This window comes from Chiloscyllium plagiosum, chromosome 14, assembly GCF_004010195.1.
Source record: "Chiloscyllium plagiosum isolate BGI_BamShark_2017 chromosome 14, ASM401019v2, whole genome shotgun sequence".
Classification (NCBI taxonomy): Eukaryota; Metazoa; Chordata; class Chondrichthyes; order Orectolobiformes; family Hemiscylliidae; genus Chiloscyllium; species Chiloscyllium plagiosum.
In genome coordinates, this window is record NC_057723.1 from 30,138,399 (window position 1) to 30,154,878 (window position 16,480).

Sequence of the window (16,480 nt, forward strand, 5' to 3'; positions counted from 1 at the left end):
CAGCCAAAGTGAGAAAACCATATTGACTGTTGATCTGCCTGCTCTGAAACTACAATGCAACTCAGACTAGATGCTTGACAGAAGGGCCTGCAATCTGGTAAAAGTAACAGAAACAAAGATCTTGCTGACAATTCTTTGCAACAGTTACTGAGAAATCTCCAGCACCTTGTGTTTTGGTTTTAATTTCAGATCGCCAGCATTTGTAGAATTTTGCTTTTGTTTGAGTGTTTAATCCACTGCCATTTCTCCTCCAAGTATGTTCACTTTGAAGAAGTTCTGCTTTTCTCTCATAAGGATTTCTGTTTTAGTCTATTGGTTCGTTCACATTCATTGCTTTCTATCTCCCTCCTGGTGTTTCATGAACTGTTTACCAAAACTTGCTTTCATGGCCACATCTCCTTCCTTTGTGACTGTCTCTGGTTCCACCTTACCCAGCATAGATTTCAACTGAGACGCCAATTTTCATGTTTCAAATCTACTCAGGCTCGGTTTCTGTATGACATCCAATGCAGCTTGGTCAGTTACTCCCACCACATCCCAAGTTCCACACTTGGTGCCATGCACCAGCTCTACCTCTCTCTTCATCAGCACTGCCTCACACTAAGTCTTAGCTGTCCTGGCCACCAGTTCCATTTCATTCTTTGTCTCATTTGACATCTTAACAAGAAACTTTCTCTCTTCCTTTCAGGTGTGAAGGAACACAAAACTCAGGTACTGATGCCCCTCTGGATTCTTCCTCGCCCGCCCCTTCGCTCTGACTCCATCCCTTCTTCCTATTTCACCTCTTGTCCTGTATTTGTTCTTTCAACTAAGATTCAGACCAGGCTCAAAAAGCTAGTTTTGTTTTTCTCTCTCTACAGATACTGCCAGACTTGCTGAGTTCCTCTAGCATTTTCTGTTCTTAATTCAGACTTCCAGCATCTTGCTTTTTTTTTTATCTGAGCATTTTTCTGACCTCTTTTCCCGAAACAGCGAGTGCAGAATTATAGATGGTGGTGTGCAAATGACCCAACTTTGACACAGCATTCTGGCCATGAACACTTATGTCTATAACAGTGTGATCGAAGATGCTGAGGAACTCCTGGGTCCTTCCTGGGTCAGCAACAATGGCATTTTGATCCAATGAGTGGGACAGTTTTGTTGGGTGAAGCCTAACTTTGCTACACACCAGGGAGTGGCCAATGTCATAATCAGCGCTGAGATAGCTAGGAGTGATGAAGAGACTGTTCAGCATGATGGGTTGGATGTCAGTGGTATGGACTTGATTTTTCCAGGAAACCTTGTGGCATAGCTTGACTTGGAAAGTGCTGTTTGTCATAGGCCCATGGTAACTGCATAGCCCCACTAACCTCAGTCTATTTTCATTCATGTTGCTGATTCCTTTGTGTCCTATGGACATTGACCAAGCTTTATAATGGGCATCCACACTTGCACTCTAGTCTCCTAAAAGGTACAGTGTCTCAGTGCTTGGAACTCTGCTGAAGGCAGGACCAAATGTCAGGATCTGATCCTGGATCTCAGGAACAGAGAGGTGTGTCATGGCACTTGAGATTAACAAAGTTTATGCTTATTGATAAGAGCTTGAGGCTGTTGGAGATGTCAGCAAAAAGGGTTAGTGTTTGTATTTACTGTGAAACACGCTACAGACTCCTGCTGGGTTTTCACCTGCTATAAAAACATGTGGTCTTTCTCTTTCATAAAGCCATTTTGAGGAGTCTAGTTTCCTGCAGCCAGCACCATGTCCACACTGGACCTTATAAGTTCTTTCTTGATCACAGCTGTTACATGGGTCATTATCCTGCAGAAAGTTGTTGCCAAGTCTAGGGTGTGCAGTCTCTACAATCCAGTTTGTGATACAAACAACTAGGGTCCCCTTTGTTGAGGGTGTCTTGCCTGGTTCATCCATGGTTGAATCGCCTGTTGAGAAGTGACGTTCTAAGCTCCAAGCACCCAGTAAGCAAGCAGACCATGGCAAGACAGCACCTTACTGACTGAGGACTTCTCAGCTTGAGGAAGGCAGTAATGATCTGATGAGAGATGATCATTTCTCCCATCAGGGGAAGTAACGCTGAATGTTCAGACTGTACACTAATCGGGTAACAGCTTAAAACCAGAAACTCTTGCTTCTTATGGTGTGCCAGTGTTATGCCTTGAAGTTCATGTGTCCTATCAACAATGTATGAAGATGCTGGGTTGGTACTTCATGCCGTTTAGAAGGGGGCATCTCATTGGAACTGAAAGAATACTGAGAAGCCTAGATAGAGCGGGCATGGAAAAGATATTTCCTATAATAGGAGGGACTAGGGCCCAAAGGCACATCTTCAGAGTAAAGGAATTACCATTTAGAACTGACAGGGAGGAATTTCTTCAACTAGAGGGTGGCGAATCTGGGGAACTCATTGCCGTAGAGGACTGGGGGAAGTCTAGTCATTGGGTGTCTTTAAGACTGAGATGGATAGGTTCTTGATAGGTAAGGGGATCAAGGGTTACCAGGAGAAGGCAGGAGAATGGGGTTGAGAAACATCAGCCATGGCAGAACAGACTCGATGAGCCAAATGGCCTCGTTCTGTCCTATTTCTTATGATCTTAAGGGTGCAGGCACAATCAAACAGAGTGAGGATCCCAAGTTGCCCAAGCATCAGTATTCTTCTCTTGGCATTGCTAGTATTGTTTAGAGGGAAGGATATAAACAGCACTGTTCGTATGCCGGTTCTGTTATGGGAGTTGCCAGCAAAAGTGCCTGATAACTGAGATGACTTCAGTCTGGATTTACCGTCAAGGCCTTACTCCCATCATCTCCTCTCCCCAACCCAAAAAGCAGTGAGGTTATTTAATCACAGTTAGGGGCCCGCTTTGGGGGCACCAGGGTAGAACCATACACCAGTGGGTCTTAGTGTTACAATCAGGAAGGCGCGGGCCTCCTCAGACACTCCTGTGGTTAGATTCACGACACCATGAGGTCTATTTCATCTGTCACTCCAGAGGGGCACTGCACAGGGTTAGCCGAAGGAAAGTATGTAGAAATTTATATACTCAATTCTCTTTTGAGTAATACTTAACTTTCACCACTGGCTACCAATATGGGAGTGAGGGGTGAAAAACATGATCCACCATCCACTATACTAACACACAACCCAAAGAATTACAATGAAAGAGAGAAAAGGTCATTCAGTCCATCAAGCACAGTCCTTAATTAAACCCATTCATGGCACAAAAGCAGATCATTACAACTCACTAACAGTCAATGTGTTACACTGATTGTACTCAACACATGGCTCGTAATTCTGATTCTATTACAATTGCTTGAAGTAATTTTCAAACATTGTCTGATGAGACACATAATTGAATTGGTTGCCCAGCCTTTCTGTCACAAACTTCAACACATTTAATTTATCACTCTCCAAGGAATTTACAGCATGGTTTAATCATAGTAGCTGTGAAGTATTAAATCAAATGTCTGCTAAAAATAAAACTACTTCTTATAATTATTCACAATCTAACACAGTCAGAACAATAAAACTGAACTAATACTAGGCTTGACTAAAACTGATTCTAATCTACTTTCTGATATCTCAATTTACAAACTCTACTTTTCCTCTTATAGTTCTTTAGTATAATATAACATAAAACGTCGAACATTACAACACAGCACAGGCCCTTTAACCCTTGGTTATACCACCCTCTGAAGCCCATCTATCCTACACAATTCTATTCTTGTCCATATGCCTATCCAATGATCATTTAAATGCCCATAATGTTGGTGAGTGTACTGTTACAGGCAGTGCGTTCCACACCCCTACTACTCTGAGTTAAGAAACTATCTCTGATATCTGTCCAATATCTATCACCCCTCAAGTTGAAGCTATGTCTCCTCGTGCTAACCATCACCATCCGAGGAAAAAGGCTCTCACTGTCCACCCAATCTAACCCTCTGAATATCTTATATGTCTCAACTAAATCACCTCTCAACCTTCTTCTCTCTAACGAAAACAGCCTCAAGTCCCTCAACCTTTCCTCGTAAGACTTTCCCTCCATACCAAGCAACATCCTAGTAAATCGCCTCTGAACCCTTTCCAAAGCTTCCACATCTGTCCTATAATGCAGTGACCAGAACTGTTAGCAACACTCCAAGTGCGGCTATTACACCGCATGCCTTCTTAACAACCCTATCAACCTGGGTGGCAACTTTGAGGGATCTATGTACCTGGACACTGAGATCTCTCTGCTCATCTATACCACTCAGAATCTGACCATTCGCCCAGTACTCTGCATTCCTGTTGCTCCTTTCAAAGTGAATCACCTCACACTTTTCTGCATTAAAATCCATTTGCCACCTCTCAACCCAGCTCTGCAGCTTAGCTATGTCCCTCTGTAACCTACCACATCCTTTAGCACTGTGCACAACTGTACCGACTTTAGTGTCATCCACAACTTTATTAACACATCCTCTACACCCTCATCCAGGTTGTTTATAAAAACGACAAACAGCATTGGCCCCAAAACAGATCCTTGTGGTACACTGAACTCCAGGATGAACATTTCCTATCAACCACTATCCTCTGTCTTCTTTCAGCTAGCCAAATTCTGGTACAAACCGCCAAATCACCCTCAATCCCGTGCCTCTGTATTTTATGCAGTAGCCTACCATGGGGAACCTAATCAAACACCTTACTGAAATCCATATATACCACATCAACGGCTTTACCCTCATCCTCCTGTTTGGTCATCTTCTCAAAGAACACAATAAGATTTGTGAGGCACAATCTACTCTTCACAAAACAGTGTTAACTATCCTAATCAACTTATTCCTTTCCAGAGAATTATAAATCCTGTCTCTTATAACGTTTTCCAACACTTTACCTACAACCAAAGTAATGCTCACACCTTTATAATTACCAGGGTTGTCTGTACTCCCCTTCTTGAACAAAGGAACAACAGTTGCTATCCTCCAGTCTTCTGACACTATTCTGTAGACAATGATGACATAAAGATCAAAACCAAAGGTGCGGCAATCTCCTCCCAGGCTTCCTAGAGAATCTGAGGATAAATCCTATCCAACCTGAGGAGTTTATCTATTTTCACACTTTCCAGAATTTCTCAAACCTCCTCCTTAAGAACCTCAATCCCATCTAGTCTGGTAGCCTGTTCCTCAGTATTCTCCTTGACAACATTTTCTTTTTCCACTGTGAATATTGACGAAAAATATTCATTTAGCGCTTTCCCTATCTTCTCTGACTCCACGCACAACTTCCCACTACTGTGCTTGATTGGCCCTAATCTTACTCTAGTCATTCTTTTATCCCTCATATACCTATAGAAAGCTTTACGGCTTTCCTGATCCTATCTGCCAACAACTTCTCGTAGCCCCTCCTCACTCGTCATAGCTCTCTCTTTAGGTCTTTCCTGGCTATCTTGTAACTCTCAAGCATCCTAACTGAGCCATCACATCTCATCCTAACATGAGCCTTCTTTTTCCTCTTGACAAGAGATTCAAATTCCTTCGTAAACCACAGCTCTTGCGCTCGACAGGTACATACTTATCAAGTGTGACACACTGTAATTGTTCCTTGAATACGCTCTACATTTCCATTGTGCTCATGGCCTGCAGTTTCCTTCCCAATCCTATGCATTCTAAATCTTGTCTAATTGCATTGTAATTGCCTTTCCCCAGCTGTAGCTCTTGCCCTCTGGTGCATACCTATCCCTTTCCATTGCTAAAGTAAACATAACTGAATTGTGGTCACTATCACCAAAGTGCTCACCTACCTCCAAATGTAACACCTGGCTGGGTTCATTACCCAGTACCAAATCCAGTGTGGTCTTGTCCTTGTTGGCCTGTCTACAGAATGTGTCAGAAAACCCTCTTGAACACAATGGACAAAACCTGACCCATTTAAAGTACTTGAACTACAGTATTCCCAGTCAATATTTGGAATGTCGAGTCCACCATAACAACTAGCCTGTCACTCCCACTCCTATCGAGAATCATATTTGCAATCCTTTCCTCTCAATCTCTGGAACTATTCGGATGCCTATAGAAAACTCCCAAGAAGGTAACCTCTCCTTTCTTGTTTCTAATCTCAGCCCATACTACCTCAATTGACGAGTCCTCAAACTTCCTTTCTGCAGCCGTAATACTGTCCTGAGAAGGTAACAAAAAGTAGGTGAAACAATATTTAAATTAGGAGCAGGTTCTTCTACTTTATAAATATTCAAAGAATCTGCTTCCACCACTGTTTGAGGAAGAGAGTTCCAAAAACTTACATGAGAAAACATTTTTCCTCATCTCTGTTTTGAATGGAAAAACCCATATCTTGAAACAGTCACCATTATTTCTGGATTCTGCCACAAGAGAAAACGAATCTTCCATATGCACCCTGTCAAGACTCCTCAGGATCTTATACATTTCAATTAAATAAATTTATCCTTCTAAACTCCAGCAAAAGGAAGCCTAACCTGTCCAACCTTTCCTCATAACACAACCCACTCATTCCAGGTATCAGTCTAGCAAACTTTCTCTGAACGGTTTCTGATGCACTTACATCCTTCCATAAGTAAGGTGACTAATACTGCACAAAATACTCCAGATGTGGTCTCATCAGTACTATGTACAACTGAACCATAACCTGCTTACAGTCAGTTCTGTTATAACTAGTAGTTCTCGTGCAATCTCGTGTTATAAGAAAATCGTATTATAGCAGCACCATTTAAACAAATGGGGTTGGAATCACATTATAACCAATACACGCTTTAAAAGTTTGTTCTTTAGAAACAGTATTCCCAATTTGTCAATCGCGTTACAGCAAATTTGCATTAACGAAACACACATTATCGCAGAACAACCTGTACTTATGTACACAATTCCCTCGCAATAAATAAGAACATCCAATTAGCTTTCCCAATTACTTGTTGTACCTGTACCATTTCAACATTTTAATATTGGATATCCAGGGATGTTTGAAATTAGATTTCAAAAGATTGAAATGGCCATGCAATTCGTTACATGGTACAGTTTGGTTTTTTTTTGAAAATATTCATTTTTTATTAAAAAAACTGAACGTTATAAATCACACAATGACATCTAACTACGTGACACTGTAAATGAGCCAAATAGCTTCTACAACACTTCCATGCATCACTTCAAGCACTTTTACCAGTTGATGCCAAAGTGCTCCAAAAACATTACCAAAACAGTCTCAGCTTTGAAAATCAATCACAGTCAGTGGTGTGTTCTGGTCATGTCAGAAACCATGCCTTGTTCCTTACATTAAAGATCAACAGCAGTCAAGTGCAAATTGCATCCAGTAGTTTGGGATTCTTGACACAATTTATTCGGAACAAAATTATTGCACTGAAATACTGTAGGCAATTATTAACCAGGGCATTTATTAAAACACAACGTGAATGCATAGTAAATACAATGTTACTGGAAGAGTCAGCAGATAATGGCAATGTCTCGGGACTATATTCCCCACAGGTCCAGGCAAATGAATTAGGGGCAAGGGTTCAAATCTCATCAAGGCAGCTGATGGAATTTAAATTCACTTAATGAAAATGGAATTGAAAACTAGTCTCAGCACTGGGTGTCCGTGAAACTCTCATCAATTGTGGTTTAAAATAAAAAGTTCATTAGGGAAGGAAATCCACCCTTCTTACTTCATGAGGCCTACAAGTGACTCCACACCCATGGCAATGCCCTCTGAAATGATGGAGTATGTCTTTCTATTGAAGGACAATTAGGGATTAGCAACAAATTCTGGTTTTACCAGAGAAGTCTATGTGCAATGAACGAATAAAATAAGTTGAAGACTCTAAGTGAATCTTATGTCAACCAATGTCCAAAGAAAAGGAAAGAAATTAAATTTTAATTCCTGGACATTGCCAACATCTTCAGTAGCAACCAATAAAATTGCAGTTTTTGAAGGAAACTTTAGATTTTCTGGTAAGTAGAACATTGCTTAACTGGAAATGATTATCAGGGAATAACATCATCTTAATTCTCAAGGGATGTTTACAGACTCAAGATCATTGGACACAGCAGACACTGAGACTTACAGCTCTCCATGAGGTTGGCACATGGTAACTTCCCAAATGATGTCTTAGTTACAACAATACCAAGGAACTCTCTGGTTTTATCTTTTCTGGTTCCCACCTATTCAGTCTATATTTATCATTATGAAATGACAACGTTATGACAAGGCAAAGCATCCTTACCTGATCACACTAATTATTTTTCTATAAAATTCAGGTCAAACATAATCTTTCATTCCTGGTCTGCAACTCACCTTCTTTTACGATTTACAAAACCATGCATCATATTTCAATCAGAAACAGAACATGAATATTTAGGAGGAGTCAGTGCAGTATAAATGAAGACAGATCCAACTTACTCTCTCACATATATAAAAATCCCAAGCCAGGTACAAAATTCATATTGTTCTAAGCTCATTGTTGCTTTGGAAGATGCAATGACCCAAAGTGATACTGTATTTCCCATGACAATACTGCAGAATTCAACCATTCAGAGGGTATTTGAGTAGAGGTGCAATTACTTAATTGGAGCTGTAACAGCTAAGATACATCATTCCTTAACTATTACCAATTAACTAATTGTGCTTCACTAGCAATGTTTTCTGCCACAGCACTTCTACAGAGTAATATGTAATTAGCACGACAAAGTGCAAACTGCTTAATTACTTTGCGTTATTAATTAGAAAAATATGACAATCAACAATCTAGTTAATAACCAGATAAATATCTGATGAGACTTCCCTTTTCAGGAAAATATTCTGAACAATACATCAGGTGACAGTTGAGTGCTTGGAGATGACTTGTTGCTTGTGATAGTGAAAGGATCTAATTGGAATGAGTAGTATCATAGAGGATAATGAAAGCATATTAAATGCATTGCCATGAGTGGTAATTTTCTCTCGTAAATTAATACCAAAGCATTAGAGTCATAGCTATAGAGTCATATAGCATGGAAACAAACCCTTCGGTCAAACCAGCCCATAATCCCAAACTAAACTAGCCTCACCTTCCTTCGTTTGGCCTATATCGCTCCGAACGTTTCTTACTCATGTACTTATTCAAATGTCTTATAAGTGTTCTAACTGTACCCACGTCTACCATTTCCTCTGGAAGTTAATTCCACACAAGAACCACACTGTGTAAAACAATTGTCTCATATGTCCTTTTTAAAATCCTTCTGCTCGCACTTTAAAAATATGTCACCTAGTCTTAAAATCACCCCGACTAAGGAAAAGACATCTGCCATTCACCTTATCTATGCCCTTCATGATTTTATAAACCTCTATAAAGTTATCTCTCCAACTCCTATGCTCCGGTGAAAAAAAGTCCCAATCTATCCAGCATTTCCTTATAACTCAAGCCCTCCACTCCCAGCAACATCCTAGTAAATCTCTTCTGAACTCTCTCCACCTGAATAATATTCTTAATTTCTAAACAACCAGTTCAAGACGTTATTACACAACTCTGGAGCAGGTGGAACTTCAACTGAGGTTTCCAATGCATGACATGCACTGAGTGAAAACAAGTGATTGTTTCTTATCAACACTGATGATGAAATTTTAAGCAATGAATCTTTTTTCCACTACTTGCATCCAATATCAGCATGAAGCACTCAGAGCCAAGGGTAAATATTATGCAAAGAACTTCTGGTTTTGTACTCCCAAACCTCTACTAAATCTTGAAAGAGCATATTCACAATGCATCAATGATCATTCATATCTCCTGTCAGCCAAATAATGGGATTTTTTGTTTAAGAATAAAACGTGGGTAGGTATCCAGGTATGTAAATTCACCTGGAAAACATCTCAAACTTAATTTTATCCAGAAATAAATTGCTTTGGATTTTGTAAATCTTAAAATGTAAACAGAGAGTACTGAAATACACCCAAAATCAAGGACCCTTGGCAGTCTTAAACTCTCACCTCCAGAGCCCTTCCAGAAAGTAAGAGGCCACTAGTTGTCCATTGCTGGCCAATGGGATAGGTTTTATTTGTCTGTCCTGTCTAAAGTTGTCACAATCTGGTAATGGCTATCAAATCCCACACAACCTCATCCCCTCCCATTCTCTTTTGCTCCACAGAGAACAAGTCCAGCTTCTCCAATTTAACCTTGTAATTAAAATCACTCAAACCTGTAACAATGCTGGCAAGGGTCTACTGCACTGTCTCAAAGACGCTCACATCCTACCTAAAACATGGGGGTCAGAACTGAATGCTATGCTCTAAACATGGTTCAACCAGAGCTGTACATTGGTTCAGTATCAATTCTAATGTTCTAATGAAATGCCATCAGGACCGGAAATGTTATCTCTATTTCTCTTCACAGTTGCTGTCTGACCTATTAAGTATTTCCACATTTTCTGTTTTTATTTCAGAATAACCTCCCTGCTTTATTTCTCAATACTTCTATTTATGAAGCTTTGCTAACTGCTCCCTTAAGATCTAAACAATAAAAGGGCAATGCAAAATATGCCACTAGTGATTTTCCAAACTGCTTTATCTCCACACTAATGTTAATCCATCAACATTACTTCAATTAATGAAGCAATTTAAATATTGCTGATAGGAGAATCCATGTCAAGTCCACTTCCCTCAGACAGATTAATACTGTAATTATGCAAACATTCCCAAGTACATGGACACATTCTGCATGCAACTAAAACTGCAGACTTTGTTCTAAATGCATTGTATATTATTTATGGAGCAAGACAAATTTGCATTGTTCTCATTCACATGTACATTTACAGTGGCCTTGAAAACCTACAATGACAATTTTAGAGTATGATGCTTTTATTTAAAGGGGCTATATGACAATGTTGGAAATGGACTTTCCAGAATAAAGGAAGTATATTTTTTCCTCCAATAGTCCTAATTTCAATATCACATTTTTTTGGTGACCAAAGGTCCTGAGAGCATCAGTGTCACATCTGCTCATTATTTTCAGAGAAATCACACTCAGCAACAAGGATCAAAACTCACTTGGTTTACATCAGCATGATGGCACACATTGGATCTCTTTAAAAGCTGACACGTTGTAGGTTGAACATGTAAAATTTAGATTATGTTCCAACACAACAGAGAGAATTCAAATTTCATGACGAGAAAGGTTTCTCCAATGGGTTCTATTCTCCAAAGCATCAATAGATCAAAAACTCACAGGATTTCTTTTATAATTCCAGGCAATAAATCCTAAAAGCTGGAGAATGTATCACAAGTACAGTGACAGTTTCTTGATTTCTTGAGATTGCAGATGACATCTCGATAAAACTACCCTCTGTACCATGCATGCAAATATAAACAATGAAGTATTATAATGGAGCTATACTGACTCTTTTAAATGTTCTTTGCATCTGAGTGAGTGTCTGTGAAACTGGCCATTGAAATTTTAAGGATTTGTGCCTGAACATGTGTGTGTGTGTGTGCCTGTGGGTATGTATGTGTTTGTGTGTGTTTAATCTAAAATAGCAAGAATAAGTAGTCCTGCGCACGTTTGGAGAAATAATACAACCATTTTATTTTCAGTAATGGCAACACCTCCTCTACGAGCTCTTGTTCAGAGAATATTTGAATTCACCACAGGCAGGGATGGTTTGGCTTCCACTTACAGATGATTAGTATTCACATTGTACTCGAGAGATCTGTAGCTAGTTCTCTTAACTGTACAGTTGAGTTTTCCAGCTCATTCAACAAGAGAGCTGCATGCAGAAGGGTCAATCCCTGAATGCCGAAGGTTGAAAGTTGTGAACCTCATCAGCAAGTTGATGAGGCTGAAAGACCAACGATAAAACTGATGATCATCTACTAACAGAGTGCCGATCTGTTAATGTCAAATGTGAAAATCCCTCAACAACAGGGGCAGTCAGCAATATCTGAGCTACTACCCGCACTGGTTAGAAATGAACAAAACAATACCTGCTCCTTGAAATTCTGCATTCACCAGTTCCAACCAGTAGACATCAACCTCATCAAGGTCATAGCGACATGTACTCCTGGAAGGCAACTTCATGTCCACATAGCCAGACTCAGAGCCAGTTAGAGTGTCCAACACTTGTTCTTGTGGAGTAAAAAGTGTTTTCTCAAATTCTGGTAAAACCCTACAGAAGAAATAAATGAAACCAAAAATTAAGTCATATTCTAGCAGAATTTCATCAGGCCACAAATTTAAGCTTGCTTTTGTCACCTTGCTATTTAGTACTGACCCATTTTCACTATTTTAAAAATACCTGACCCATCGCCAACTGGGTTAATAAACTGCCTTCAATTATGAGCCTTTTATACAGAAACTTGCTCTTTGATGGCTACATCCATAGAACCTTTCCCTTTTACTATTCCATCTACTTAAAAGGTGAAAAATCAGAGGACATTTGCAAGAGGAACGTTGCAGGAACGAGAAGTTTTAGGCACATTGTAGGAACAAATGACTGCAGATGCTGGAATCTGTACCGAAAACGACAAATGCTGGAGATCACACCTGGTCAGGCAGTGTCCATGAGGCGAGAGTAAGCTAACGCTTCGAGTCTAGATGGTTCTTCATAAGAGCTCTGATCAAGAGGCATCTAGACTTGAAATGTTAGCTTACTCTCTCACCATGGATGCTGCCTGACCCGCTGTGATCTCCAGTATTTGTTGTTTTCAGTTTTAGCCAGAAGCTTGGTTTGGAGAAATGAAGGTTTCTCCTTCGGGAAAAGAAGGAAGATTTAAAAGGGACCTGAGAGGTAACGTTTCCACACAGAGGGTGGTTTGTGTGTGGCATGAACTGCCAAAGGAAGTGGCAGATGCAGGTCAAGCTATAATATTTAAAAAACATTTGGATAGGTACATGAATTGGAAAGGTTTAGAGGGATTTGCGCCAAATGCAGGCAAATGGGATAGTTTAGTTTTGGAAACTTGGTTGATATGGACAGGTTGGACTGAAGGGTGTGTTTCCGTGATGTATGATGATGATTATGTGAAAATGGCCATGTGCATTTAGAACGGTCCAACGCAAGTGACTTGGGACCAGTTATCTAATAAGAGAACAATAACATTTCAATGATTCAGCCAGACCAGTATCATCCCCAGGCAACGGAAATCTGATATCCATCACTACCCAGTGCACTTAATTGTACAATATTCAAGACAACACACAAATTCAGATTAGGAGTAGGCCATTCAGCCTCTTGAGCCTGATTTGCAAATTAACAAGATCAAGGCCAGTACTTTGTTGCCTACTCTCTGTACCTTTGACTCCCTTGTCCATCAAGAATCTATCCAGTTCAGCCTCACAAAAATTTAATAACGCCACCTCCACCACTTTAAAACACATTCTCCATGACAACTAAACATCACATAGTGGCAGACTGAATACTGGTCTCAGTAGATTTCAGCACATTTAAACATATAAAATTATATGATGCAGGAAGCCTAGTGATGGGAGATAAGGAAATAGCGCGCATCAGCCATGATTGAATGGCAGAGTGGACTCGATGGGCCGAATGGCCTTACTTCCACTCCTATGTCTTATGATCTTATGGTCTTATATTCAGCATCAGTGGATATTGGCAAGATGTATCCATTGGTGGGAGAGATTAGGACCCTAGGGCACAGCCTTAGAGAAACTTCTTCAGCCAGAGAGTGGCGAATCTATGGAATTCACTGTGACAGGAAGCTGTGGAGTCCAGGTCATTGATTAATAGCAGAGGAGACTCAATGGTCTGAATGGCCTAATTTCTACTCCTATGTCTTATGGTCTTCTGGTCTTACACTGCACAATCATTGTACCGCAAAACTAAAGTAGTGGCATATCTAGAGATGAGCCACTTTAGCTCCTCCTTACTCCTGTTCAGAATCACATCAAGAGTTTTCATCCTTGTCTATGCATTCTCCTAAAATAACATTATCCAATATCATTCTATGTTTATGCCTAATAAGTTACAAAGTAATTGATTCACTGAGGTACAGAAGGAGACCAGTCAGCCCACCAAGTCAATGTTGGCTCTTTCACAGTAGATTTTTCACAAATCTCATCACCAATTACTATCAATACCTCGTCCATAAACTATTCCCTTAGCTATCTCTCTCATCTGTTAAACTGTCTCAGAGGTCCAGCACTCCTACTTTCCAGTGTCCATTTCTTCATTAAGTAATGCTTTGGAGCACTCCCTATTGTGTAAAGATGCTATGTGAAAGCAAGTTGTTGCTGCTTATATTCAACAGTGGCAATAAACATTCATGACTGCTCCCATCCTACTTTCAAAGAACAAAACGGAAACTAAACCTATCAATATGTTTTTGAATTTTGCAATTCCCTAGCTGACACCCGAGATTCCACTTTGGTTTGTGCAACTGCTGATGACGTTAATGCTAGGATTAAACGAGATTATCCCCAACAATGCGAGATAACAAGAGCTCTTTAGAAATCTAAATTAAAAATTGTGGCCTGGAGGTTCATTTGCGACAGAAGATACTGCTGAGTCAAATGTCTGAAACACCTTAAAGATGAACAATCTCCTTCTGAAAGCAAATAAACACTTCAAATCTGAATGCTGAGAAAGAGGTTTCTGTATAGACAATTCCATTCCTCCCAAGGGCATGTGGACATTCTGAGGTGATATTGTAAAGAACTAAACTTAAAACATGAGCAGCTTAACTGGTAACATGCCACATCTTTATTCTTCTGCGCAGCTGGACCCCTGAATTCACAGAGGTTGCAAAGGAGAGGATGCAATTTGCATACTATTTGGGTACGATGAGAAATGCTCTTCTACTTACAGAAGATAATTCATTACATCAAAAACAAAATGACTAGATGTGTTAATGACCCATAACCAGTACAATGCCTCCTCAAGCTCTTCCTGAAAAAAAATCATGTGTTTCCTTTGGTGGGACAGGAGAAATGATCCAACATGCGGTACCCGTTGTGCTAATGTTCTCTATGTAGCTCTGGCACCAGGTGACTCAAGCTACCAATAGGTGTCAGATGGTGCAACCAAAACAGTCATTGAATAATAGTTTACAGTGTATCATAAAACTACAGCAGCTCCCAAAGTCAGCAGCTTGGGTAATCTGCTAGTTGAGGCACACTGTAATGCACAGTTCCTGGCATCCAACATCATATAAACTACATCTTGGATATTGTGTACGAGTGATGTCTAAATTGAAACCTGTTAAGACACGTGTTCCTCACACATCATGATATCTAGAGTCGGGCTGTGTATACCATTATTGGCTTACTGAATAAATGACAAGTCCCAAATCAGAGCATCCATCTCCACCAGAGTCTTTGTAATCCAATGTTCCACAAAACACGCTTACATTGTTCACAAAAGCTCCAACATTTTTACGCAATTCAATTATGCCCTTCAATTATAGCAATTGGAGAACAAATTTACGCAAAATAAAAACTATGATGGGAAAACAGTGCAAAATTAAATATGGACCCAAAATGTGAATAAAAGTGAAATCCTTCCCCCAAATAAGAGTATTTTTAATTATGAGTTTGAACAATTTAAAACGTAACGTTCCAACAACATCGCGTAAATGGCAGTCTTTCAGGAGGAACTCTGAGACTTCCTGCCACCAACACCATTTCCTTCTGTATCTGCAACACTGATTGCTTACCCTGATAGTTCACAGTGTTCCTGCCAAGAGCTTAGACTCCAGGCAGTTTAGTCTGTGAAACTCCAGAGAGTTTATGAAATAAATTTGCATCTGTCAGTCGTGTGTGCTTGCTACAACTTGGAGGAGAGCTGCCCACCCTTCTCCTTGGCTTGGGATGATTAGCAATATGGACAATTCACCAGAAGCAAAAGAGAAATATGCTGAGTATTACTCAAAAGTAATAGATCGGAGGAAAAAACTGTAAGTTAATAGCGATTCACAAATCTCATGGTTTGCAATGTAATTTGAAGTCAAGATTAGATTGAGATGTGCAACTCATTCTTACATAATTGCTATTGTAATTACAAACAACTGACATAAAATATTTGACTTATATAATGGATATCCAGGTGAGAATCTGCAACTGAATATTCATCTTATATGTATCAAATCTAAATTTCTTTAATAAATATGGGATTCTCAGGGGAACGTAGCACGAACAGCCAAGTTTCTGGTATTGAGACTGGCTCTAATGCAACGAGGGGTATGTCGGCTTCCAAGAGATCAATTGTGTTAGGGGATTCTGTAGTCCGAGGTACAGATAGATGGCCAGCAGAGAAAAAACAGAATGATGTGTTGTTTCTCTGGTGCCAGGATAAAGGATGTCTCAGAGAGGTGCAGAATGTTCTCACAGGGGAGAGGGGCCAGCTAGAGGTCATTGTCCACATTGGAACCAATGACATAGGAAGGGAAAAGGTTGAGACTCTGAAGGGAGATTACAGAGAGTTAGGTAGAAATTCAAAAAGGAGGTCCTCAAGGGTAGTAATATCTGGATTACTCCCAGTGCTATGAGCTAGTGAGGGCAGGAATAG

At 40.0% G+C, this 16,480-nt stretch overlaps 1 protein-coding gene across 2 annotated transcripts in view; it reads right to left on the reverse strand.

Moving 5' to 3' along the window:
• The window catches only part of jade2 (jade family PHD finger 2), a 145,115-nt gene that overhangs the window by 91,712 nt on the left and 36,923 nt on the right, over positions 1–16,480 (reverse strand). For both annotated transcript variants that reach the window (XM_043703453.1, XM_043703452.1), the window contains exon 2: positions 11,943–12,124. In XM_043703453.1, coding sequence (XP_043559388.1) covers positions 11,943–12,124 — 182 coding nt within the window. The remainder of the gene's footprint in view (positions 1–11,942; positions 12,125–16,480) is intronic.